This window comes from Haliaeetus leucocephalus, unplaced genomic scaffold (genome assembly GCF_000737465.1).
Source record: "Haliaeetus leucocephalus isolate CR32 unplaced genomic scaffold, Haliaeetus_leucocephalus-4.0 Scaffold175, whole genome shotgun sequence".
Lineage (NCBI taxonomy): Eukaryota > Metazoa > Chordata > Aves > Accipitriformes > Accipitridae > Haliaeetus > Haliaeetus leucocephalus.
In genome coordinates, this window is record NW_010972611.1 from 603053 (window position 1) to 613527 (window position 10475).

The 10475-nt window shown below is 46.4% G+C and overlaps 1 protein-coding gene across 7 annotated transcripts; it reads right to left on the reverse strand.

The window, feature by feature from the left end:
* Positions 1–74: 74 nt before the first annotated feature.
* On the reverse strand, positions 75–10281 carry SLC25A44 (solute carrier family 25, member 44). Of its 7 annotated transcripts, XM_010564096.1 has the most exons (6): positions 5705–10281; positions 3569–3696; positions 2550–3009; positions 2010–2065; positions 449–1651; positions 75–147 (listed from the first exon to the last, which is right to left on the reverse strand). In XM_010564096.1, exons 1-3 carry the CDS (start codon positions 6324–6326, stop codon positions 2818–2820), a joined length of 942 nt encoding a protein of 313 aa, XP_010562398.1. In that variant the 5' UTR covers positions 6327–10281; the 3' UTR covers positions 75–147; positions 449–1651; positions 2010–2065; positions 2550–2817. The 7 variants fall into 7 exon arrangements, with proteins under 7 accessions (XP_010562398.1, XP_010562394.1, XP_010562396.1 ...); XM_010564092.1 differs by having other exon boundaries at positions 449–3009; positions 5705–6440; positions 6791–10281; XM_010564094.1 differs by having other exon boundaries at positions 449–2065.
* Positions 10282–10475: the final 194 nt, after the last annotated feature.

A 10475-nucleotide genomic window follows, 5' to 3' on the forward strand; every position in this document is an offset into this window, starting at 1 on the left:
GGGAGCGCTCCACCCCCCTCAGCAACGCGAAGCGCGAGGAGGCGCCTTTAGGGAAGCGGCGGGGGCGGGGCGCGGGCGGCCCGGGGGCGGGGCCGCGAGGCCTGCAGAAGACAGCTCACCTCCGGGACAGGGCAGGAGGGCTTAAGCCTTAAAAAAAAAAAAGTAATAAAAAAAAAAAAATCACAAGGGGCTGAAATGCTTCGAAACAGCAATGTAGCCCCTGAAGCAGAGTGATAAATACAATAAGCCGTCCCTCTCTTGATATCCCCATGGAAACCCCCACCCAAGTCCCCTCACAGACTAATATTCTCAATCATTTAATGAAATAAAACAATCGAGCCTGAAGAATTCAAAGGGGGAAGAATAATCCAAGTTCAGCACAGAAAGAGAGGGAAAAGCAATTTTTCCCTTGTCAAGCCACTGCTGGTAAGAGCTAACCAGAACTAACCTCAGTTTGTAAAGGAGGATCTGGGCTTGCAACTAATCCATGGTTTCAGGTACTACATGTGCCTTAGCCTGTTTTTTCCTGGCTTTTTCAGCTTTGTGTGCAGTCACTGTCATTGTTTTTTCAGGCAATCTCTGCTGGTCAGGTCCCTCCTAGCGCTACTCAGAAGGCAAAGCATTAAAACCAAGAAAGCATCATTGTGAAACGACAGAAACTGGCAGGCTCCCCTGGCAAGCACATTCACTGAGACTAACGCACTTTTAAACTCAGGCGTCAAACTGAAGGTCTCTGAAGTTTATTAGTTGTCAAGAACTTTGCTGGTTAAGAGAGGAATATTAAGCTTGAGAGTGTCTCCCTACAGTTGTGCTGTCTCCTGCTTCTGTGACACACACCGAGACTTACCCTGCTAGTAAACAGCAGGGTCCGATTATTATTGTTTAATAACTGTGTTACTACCGCCTTTGTGTGAGAACAGTGCTACCGTACGTGCAGGATACTTCCTTGCAATCTTGTGATGCTGCTGTTCCACTTTTTAGAGCAGAATCTGCTATTACAGAAAGAGCCAACTGGCATGGTCTTTTACACAACAAAAATGTAATGGCAGAGCAGCTTGCAGAACACGCTGCTTGAACAGCTCTGTCAGTGGCTTGGGTATACATCACCTTATTTAATGCTGCAGAAAACAAAGGTGGGATTAAAAGGCCTTTGATGACTCATCTTCAACCCCATTAAAGAGTACTGTATCTTATAACCAAGTTCTGCCCTTAAACACAGAAGTCTCTCTCCCAGCTTCAGCAGCATCTGTCTGCACTTGTTCCACCTCCAGCAGAAACTGTGGCACATCCAGTCTCTGCACGGGCTGAACTGCAGACGTCAGGATGAAGGCAAGAGCCACACTTAGCAAGTCCCACGTGAAAAGACAGCTAAGAGCCTGGCAGCAGCCACAGTTCAGCAGGATCAACGCTACAACCAAGAATTCCTTGTTATGGCAGTGAGATGAACAGAGGCGGTGATACATCTGTTATTTGGAGGCGTATCTCTCACCTCTCAGACATACAACTAACTGGGATGAGCACCGTGTGTGGGCTTGCATCACGAGAGGCAAATCTCAAATACTGAGACCAGCAGAGTGAAGTCAAACAATCCCTTCATTCCTCCTCCCCAAAGAGTAGGCTCTTACTTCATCACTCAATTGCAAGTTTGCATCTGGTAAAAAACACAGACCATAGCTTAAGATTTTGATCCAGCAAGAGTGTGTAAAGAACCGTCCTTGCCCTTCCCAAACAGGATAAGCAGGATTTAAACTTACAAAATATTAGTGAACCATTACTTCTTATTCAATATGAACATGCCAATCAGGTTTGAACTGGATCAAAAGCCAGTACGAGCTTTTTTTTCTTCCCCACCTCACATCCAGTTGTAGCTCACATCACGTTCAGTTCTTGTCTCGGTGGCTGGCAGCACAGCAATCTGACACTTCCAAACTCTGCATCTGTTTGTGCTTAAACTAACTAAAGGTGGGAAGTGGCAGCAGCCACCCTGAACATGCAGTATTGACACTCACATTGAACAAGGCCACAGAACAACCACTCAGTCCCCCAGAAATCAGAATAAGCTGCCCTAAAATAAAATAATTAAATAACAACAGATTAAAAACATAGGTTAGGTGTCAAAATTGCCATCGGCTAATTACAAACAGCCAACTCAACTCCTAACTTGCCTATCAGCCAACTTGCTGTTTGAAGGATGAGAGATGGGAAACATTTTCCAAGAATATACAAAAAAGGTATGTACACATCTACTCAAAATGCAGTAAATAAGGTCTTAAATGGTTCCAGGTTACTCTCGTCTCACATCTTCTAGAAATACATGTGGGCGATTGGAGAAATTTACTTGTCTATTCTGTTCTTCCAGCTTCCCACAGTACAACTGCAATCAGCACCCAACCCACCAGAGGGCTCTGCTGCAGCCTGTTAGACTCCCCTCCTCAAAAGTTTGGCAAAGATTAAAATAATTTAAAGAATAAACTGGCTTTTTGCTTCAGCCAGTAAGTCTTTAATTTAAAAAAAGGGAATTAAGAACTTGCCAGGATGCATTCACACACCTGGCTGCTCTTGAACGAACTGTCACAGGCAAACAGCACATTGCTGAAGGTCACATTTTGATGGTTTTAAGCAGAAACAGCAGCAGAGCATTGTATTACAATCAAATCTAAAGAGGTGAATTGCAGTTGCTCTTGCTTCTGCCTTGTACTATGAAACCAGCTAGAGACAAAGGAGATGGCAGCTGCCTCTCCTCTACTCCCGAGCTTTCAACCGTGACGGTCCAAATTCGGAGGGTTCAAAGGAAAGTTTCTCTTCCACTAGCTGCCTCTACCAGTGTCTCGAATCCATCAGCTCCGGGCGGAGGCTCAGCTTCTTCAGAGTTTCATACCCTACCACGATGACAATGGTGGAAGGAGTGGCTGAGATGATGCGGGCAGAGAGACCTTTAGTCAGGCCCCAGGGACCTTCCTCTGCCATGAGCTGTCTGAAGGTGAGGATGATGGAGCTCTTGCCTTCCACCTGCAAAGTCAGAACAAATATTCACTGAGCTGCCAGACTTCATGCCGAGCTGCTCTGGGGTTCTGCTCCAACTGAAGACTCTAGAGACTACAGATCAACCAGTCCAATAACCTTGCTCTCATCTCCAGAACTCCCTGAGGGGGGCAGGGGGGAAGAAAGAAGTCCTACAGAGGCAGCAGTAAATGGGATTCTAAGACCTGTCTCCTCCTTCCTCCCATCTGTGCCCATCTAGAAGGGGCTGGATCAACACGACAGCTCGAGTCTCACTAAAACTGACACTGCTAGAAGCACCTCTCCTTTTCTGAAGGATGCCACATCTGCTGGGGAACCTCATTTGAGCAGCCCAAGTAGGCAAAGCCAGCCTTGCTACCTGAGCTGCCTCCTATTAATGCCAAGTGCAAATTAAGCAGCATGATATCTAGGACAAAACAACCTACGAACAGAGAGAGAAGGGGAGCAGTTTACCTGAAGCCACAGAGATCAAAGAGCTGAGACTGAACCCCACCCCTGCATCATGCTGTTGTTGCAGACAGACATGCCAAGCAGGCTGAGCTCTTACCTGAACCCGAGCCCTGATGACATCCATGGGGTTGGTGAGAGTGGAAGCTGTTGCAGCTGCAAGTGGCCCCGATATAGCTTGCAGGAGGAGATGGGGACAGTCTTTAGGAGTCAAGCTAGAAAGTTGTTCTGGGAACAGAAGAGAGAGAGAGTAAAGTTTCAGATGAGTGGCTGCTTATCAGTTCCTTAACTCCACCTGCTAATTTAGGCTGATTTGCAGTGGGCAGAATCCCTGATTTACAACCTGTCACCTCCTCCCACAGCATGTCTAAGTGGTGCTTTCTACATCAACCAGGAAGTTAGCAGAGCACAGGGAGCAAGCCCGTAAACACCCCGGCAGCTCAGTGCTCCATCATACAGTGTCTGATCAGCTCAAACACAGGCTCTCAGACTTGCTGGGCAAACAGGGCAGAATAAGCTTCTATGTCCCCAAAACAGAACATGGAAGCATTCACCCCCCTTTAAAAGGTACGGGGGAAACCTTTACACCAGACTATCAGAAGCTGTCTGTAGAGGTTCGCACAGATCCAGAAAGCTGTCACTACCACCAAGCACACTGTCCGAGTGATACCTGTATGGCATCCCGCTGTGGGATCTCTAAGGAGATAAGCACTACGTACTGCTCATCCCAGGGATTTCCTCATTCTGCTCCTGCTACCTGGCAAACAGGATTTGAATCTCCCACACTTTTATTGGCTAAAGTTGTACGGAAGACAGTCCAAAAGTCCCAGTTTCTTCAGATGATGTGGTGGTTGTGTCTATCTGGCAAAAAAGAAGTAAGTTGCTCTGTTCACGACCCAGAACACTGATCTGAATCACTGCCAAAAGTGTACTTTGAGCCCCGAGGAAGGTTCAACGACCCCTGCTGCCAGCCGAGACCAGCACACTATCCAGGGACAGAGGACAAGAAAAGGCAGCCAAAGCAGAGATGTATTGACAGCTGGGGCTTAATTTTAGCATCATTTTGATTTCCACTGCAGAAGACTAGGTAAGAGAGCAAATATCTGAAAGAGGCAAGCTCCATTCTGTCCATATCAACTTGCTTGTTCTTAGAGGTCCACTTTTGAACCGTTTTGGCATGAAAGTCTTACAATTAATACAGTGGATCCTGGTATTAAAAATTGTTGACATAGAGAGTGAAGAAAGCGCTCCCAAAAAGTTCAGACTGGACCAACATCCCAAGCTGCTGTTGCCATTTAAATGCAGCACTGATGCGTAACCAATGCTCCCCATTCTTACCAGAATATGCCCACTCTGAAAAGCAAACTAGACGTTCAAGACACCTGTATTTTTAAAAGCAGGTGATTTCCAATATATACTTTAAGCCTAGTACAGTGAAATCCAAGCCTCTCACTATCATCACTTTTAGGCAGATTACTATTAGGTAAGTATTAGTCTAAAAACTACATGCAAAGCTGCATGACAGAAATCTAAAGGATTATCGGGGGAAAAAAGTAAATCTGAGCTGGCCAGCATCTTTAGTATTTGGGAACACCCTGAGGATTACCAGAGCTGAGCTAGGGAGAGAGAACATACTGTTAAGTGTAGTTTTATATCACAAGGTTTGGTGCCAGTTTTAAAGCTACAGAAACTGAAGCATGATCTTAAGACACAAAACCATGGAAGATTTGGCCTTTGTCTCCACCTGTTGTTTGGTTTTGCTGAGATTTGTGGCTCTAGAAGTCTTTTTGCCATATACAAGACTCCCGAGTCCATGTGAACTGAAAGACGAACTATACTTGCATGGTGGCTTCAGAACTCTGTCCAATGCCAGACAACAGCCTTCGCCACTTCCAGGCAGAAAGTAAGCATTATTTGGGATTAGCGGAAGAGAAAGTTAAAGTAGATGCATCAAGTCCCTCTTGCCTAGAGCCATCCAGTTTTAAGTCCTCTAGCACTCAAACCCCTATTCTTTAGCTCTGCATTTAAAAGACTGCTACTTTGTTAAACTTCCACCCAACATCTGCAGAATTCGTTTAAATTGGATACAGCTGTTTGTTTCAAGACAGGTTCTGCTCCCTCTCTCTTTTTCTCAAAGAGAGAAAGCAAATCACACTGGGTCCACAGTTTCAGAGTTGATCTTAGGGGCTTCTAGATCTGCTGGGATAAGACACATTCAATGTCTCCTTTCACTTACCGGCATAGAAGTGGTAGAAGGGCCACCAGACTGCACTGTTGGGAATATAGGTGAGCAGCGAGGCCACATAACCCCTGTAGAAGCCTCTAAAGCCATCAGCCTTGAAAATCTGTACAATGATGTCCTTGGTTTGGCCAAAGACCAACATCCGCTTGCCATCTTGGTTCTGCACCTTAAATCTGCCCATGCTTTCCCCCTTCCTCTGCATCATGAGATGCTGGGAGATCACATCAATGGGCACCGTGATGCTCTGGGCCACCAGGGAGGCTGAGCCACCTGCCACCAGAGACTTCACAGCATTGTTGTTGTTGTACCGTGACACATACTTTCGAGTGAGCTCATATGTCGTCACATAGCACTGTCCAGATATCAGGGTGAAAGTGTTGACCAAAAAGCCACGGTAGAGCCCAGCTGTCCCTTCTGTCCGCAGGATTTTCACAAAAGCATCGAAAGTCCCATTGTATAGGCTCTTGCCCTTCTGAACCTGCAACCGTGTCCGGATGAGTGTGAAAGGGTAAACACTCACCCGGATCATCATAGTCATGCAAATCCCAAACACGTAGAATTTCCTTTTGTCCAGGTGCTCCCACTCAATGATGGGGATGTTGCGTTTGTCTTCCATGACTCCTTGGAGTGGGGTAGGAGAGGTGGTATGCCCCAGATCTACCTCAAAAGTACAGAGCAGATCCAGGCTCAGCCCTCCTATCTTGACTGACTAGACTGGAAGTGCTGGCATCTGAAATGAGACACACTTTCAGTAGATGACGAAGTACCTAAGTTAGCTAAAGCAGCCTATGTCACCTAACTTTGCTGATTTTCCGGAAGTACACAGAGAGCCCTTGCACAAACCGTTCTGTTGGCAGAGTGGTGGGACTGTAACCTCAGGAAGCAGGGCCGTATCACGTGGTTGATGGTGGCACCTTCTGATGTCACCGTAGCTATTTGTTAAACTCTAACAGCAGTCTGCATACATGGCAGTTCTCGCTACAGTTCCAGACTACTCTGCTGCAAAGCAAAGCTTGCCAGACTTTGCAAAGCAGTTTGAGATCCACAGAGGAAGAGCACTGCTCCAACAGCAAGCACTACCTTTTAACAAACACGCAGGTTTATGGATTGTCAACCAAAGCAGCTTCTCCCCAGTCATTCCGGGTTTGTGATGCTCCTAGATGTCAGGATGTCACTTTCAGTTCCAGGCTCTGTACAAAGGAGGAAGTGACAGGTCTCCATTTGCATTTCCAGATTCCCTGCACAAATTAGATACATTTTTCTGGGCATTTCCATTTCGACCTTCCTAAATCTGGAGGGTGATGCATGCCAGGGAAGGGGGAAGAGAAGGTCATGAAAAGAGGAGCAACGATGGGAGAACGAGGCAAATGCAAACAGCCACGTAGAGTCTCCACGTTGATGACCAAGACCCTGAAAAGAAAGGGTTAAAAATCACAGCCCAGGGATCTCTCACGTGACCAATGCCTAACTGAGCTTTTCAGTGAGCAAAGTTCATCCTCACTTGCAATACTGCATCATCATTCTCGTATGGTAACACTCACAAACCTGCCATGCTTCCACTTTCCGCAGCATTCAGAGTACCAGGAACTGAGGGACAAGGAGGGGAGGTCCTGGTTCAGCCTCCACCAGCAGACCCTTCCTGAACCTGGCTCCTGCCCCTGATGCACTATCGCTGTGTCTCATCCCGCAGGCTGTCACGTACCGGTAATCACAAACAACTGCTTCCCCAGGACAAGACTCTCAGTAGTTCCACCTCCCCTCCCTTTTGGCTGTAATTTGCTCTAACTTGGTGCATCATTAACTAAGCTTGGCATAAGTGAACCTCCTTGCAGGGCCAGGCATATACAAGCAAAAAGAGAAGAGCATCTCAGAGAATCAACCCAGCATGAAACTGATTATTTCGCTGACCACAAGGACTTTCTTTCCATATCAAAAAAAGCCTACGAGTCTTCAGGAATAATAGACTGCTAAATTATTAGAAAGGGCTTGACTGCAGCTGCATCACAGCTTATACTCCAGGCTCTGGCAAATGGGCATTTGAAATCTGTGCACAGGCACAAGCGGAACTGCTGGAGAGCAGAGCAATACCAAGTAGCTCCACTTGCAGATGCAGAAACTGGAAGAAGTGTGCCAAAACCAGAGATCTGAAAACAGATTCACTTTGAATCTAGACTGAGTGAGAACTCAACTTTAACATGAGATGTGGTCAATGCCATACACCAATTTGGGGGCCATTTTACATTATCAGTGTAATGCAGAAAGGCCATAGCGTAAATGTCTCCAAATTGCAGGCTTCATGGAGAGAGAGCTCAAACAGTCAAGAGCCATTTGATTTAGAAATGCAATAACAAAACAATGGGTGATTATTTACCTCTGGCACAGAGAGGAAATTACGATTATGAAATTATGGTGGGGAGGTAAGGGGGATGCTATTAACAGACCATTTCATTGCCTATCTGCCAACAAAATATTTGCTTAACATCAGCGAAGAGCGTTACAGGCTGCCACGGCTCCTGCTGATGGGCAGTGAAATTAAAAATACCCAAGAGCATCCAGGTCCAACAGGGAGGGTGGGGGAAACCCTATTTCACCTAGTACAAAGAAAACTACACTTCATTGTTACAGTCAATTGACTTGACAGGTAACGCATAACAAATACCATGGCCTGTCTAAAGAAAAGTAATTTTGCTTTAATTATAATTGCAGTATTACTGGTTCACTAATACAGGCATAATTAGACAGCATAAAGCTTCCTACACAGGAATTATCTGCACACAGTACCTACAAAAACATTATTTTGTTCTTGTTAGGAGCCCCACTAGCTTAATATTTTACTTAAAAAAAAAAAAAGTCTAGCCAATGCAATTTCCTGGTGAAACCTGAGGGTTTAGTCCATAATCCAAACTCCTCTGCCACCCAAAAACGGAACCATATGTAACAGAGCTCCCCATGTGAAAGATAAGGTGTACCTACTAAAAAAAATACTCATTGCTACATAAGGAAAACAAATAAATAATAATAAAAAATGTATCCTTGACTTTTATTTAGTTTTATGTGCTATAGTGCTTTGTTTTTAGAATTTTAGCCATAACCTCCTTGAGGAAATAACTATACTTTTTTTTGACTCTTACTAATAACTACTTTCATTCAGGATCTAAATTAGAAAGACAATGTCACTTTAATCCCAGGGCCCACAAGCAATCAAAGCCATAAGTTCCTCCTGCGGGGAGGTGAAGATGGAAGGCATCCTGGCATCACCAGGCATGCTTTGATTTGACCACCACAGCCACAATTCTTGCTCTGCCAAGATGAGAGTTTTGCTGAGAGCGTTTATTCTTCCAGAAATTAAATCTAGGGCCTCACTCAGAGCAGTGAACCTGTTGCATCCAGTTTCAGCAATTCTTTGATGATCTTTCAAGTAATTTGGGGGAGATCGATATAAAAGTAATTGCTAAATCTCAAAAGAACTAATCTGGCCTCCAAAATGAAATACAAGTACACCAGCTTCCCTCCCAGGTCACGGAGCCATTCTGTACTTCAACACTTGAACAGTTTCCACGCCCAAACTACACTTCAATAGATCTATACAGATGGTGACTTCTCACAATGAATAGAAAAGCATTTCTTGAATTTCTGCCTCGAAATTAAAGCAGAGGATTACCAAACAGACTGTACCTGCTTCTGCTATCTTGCTAGTTTGTGGTATGACCTACAGGATACTTTCAGTCTTCTAAACACAGACTGCAACTTAGTATGACACCCCCCCCCCCCCCCCCAATTTATCTTCTTTTTAATGCAGCCCCATCAATCCATTCTCCAAACCATTTTTGCTGCAGCTGTACCTAAATACGATTCTTTGGCAAACAGAGACAGGGCCTTTGTGTACCCCTGGCCAAGGATGTCTCCTGCTCAGCATACTAATGCCTCAGCATGACAGCCTGGGAACCATCCAGAAGCAGGCGGCAGGGCCGCCTTTCCAAGCCCCAACCACTATACGCGGTTGCCTGTGGAGATCCTCTCAAGTGGGAAAGCACGAGATCAAACAAATCCACTACAAGTCTCTCTGACTTGAAGGCTTTTATCTGTGCCACGCTATGCCGAACCTGGTCTAAGTAGGCAACTCCATTTTCAAAGTCTTTACTGTTGCACTCCTTAAATTTACCCCAGGGTGGAAGTGGATATAAAACCAGCCTCACTGAAGATCTGCAGTTCCTCTGTGAGCAGCTGTCTCTCTGTAAACGGTGAGGCAGAGACACTCTAAGGCCAGCACTTCCCAGTGCACCCACAGCCTCGTGTTGCCTTCCCCCCCGCCTCCTGTACGCAGAAGGCCGTGCACAAGAGCTAGGCAGCTGGCACAGCAAACCACCCTCCTACCTTATAGATAAAGCCATCGGCTCTTACGTTGGGCCAGACAAAAAAATCCGATGCGCTCTAAAGTGTGCGAAGCTTGGCACAGGACCCGCTCAAGGTCACTGAGCGGATCAGCAGCTGGGCAGACAAAAAGCCTTTCCCAGCACAGTGGTTTCAGGTCGCGGGCATGTCCCCCTCTCTCCCCCAGGCAGCTTTGCTTCCCGTAGCCCTGGAGGCGCAGGGAACCCCCATCCCCTCCCCCACCTGCCCCTAGGCCCCTCACCGCCGCAGCACCCGCCTCCTCAGCCAAGCGGGTCTTGAGCCAAACCGCCTCCTCCAACCCTTCCCCGCGCTCCCCCTCACCCCGCTTTCCCGGCACGACCCGAAGCACACACACACACACACACCGGCTCCC

What these genes read in the sequence shown, in the direction of transcription:
- SLC25A44 (XM_010564092.1), bottom strand. Translation starts at nt 6,326, where the DNA reads ATGGAAGACAAACGCAACATCCCCATCATTGAGTGGGAGCACCTGGAC. An exon ending in CTTCTACCACTTCTATGCCG is followed by an intron (nt 3,697 to 5,704) that starts GTAAGTGAAAGG and finishes TTCTGTTCCCAG; the next exon opens with AACAACTTTCTAGCTTGACT. An exon ending in TCATCAGGGCTCGGGTTCAG is followed by an intron (nt 3,010 to 3,568) that starts GTAAGAGCTCAG and finishes CTGACTTTGCAG; the next exon opens with GTGGAAGGCAAGAGCTCCAT.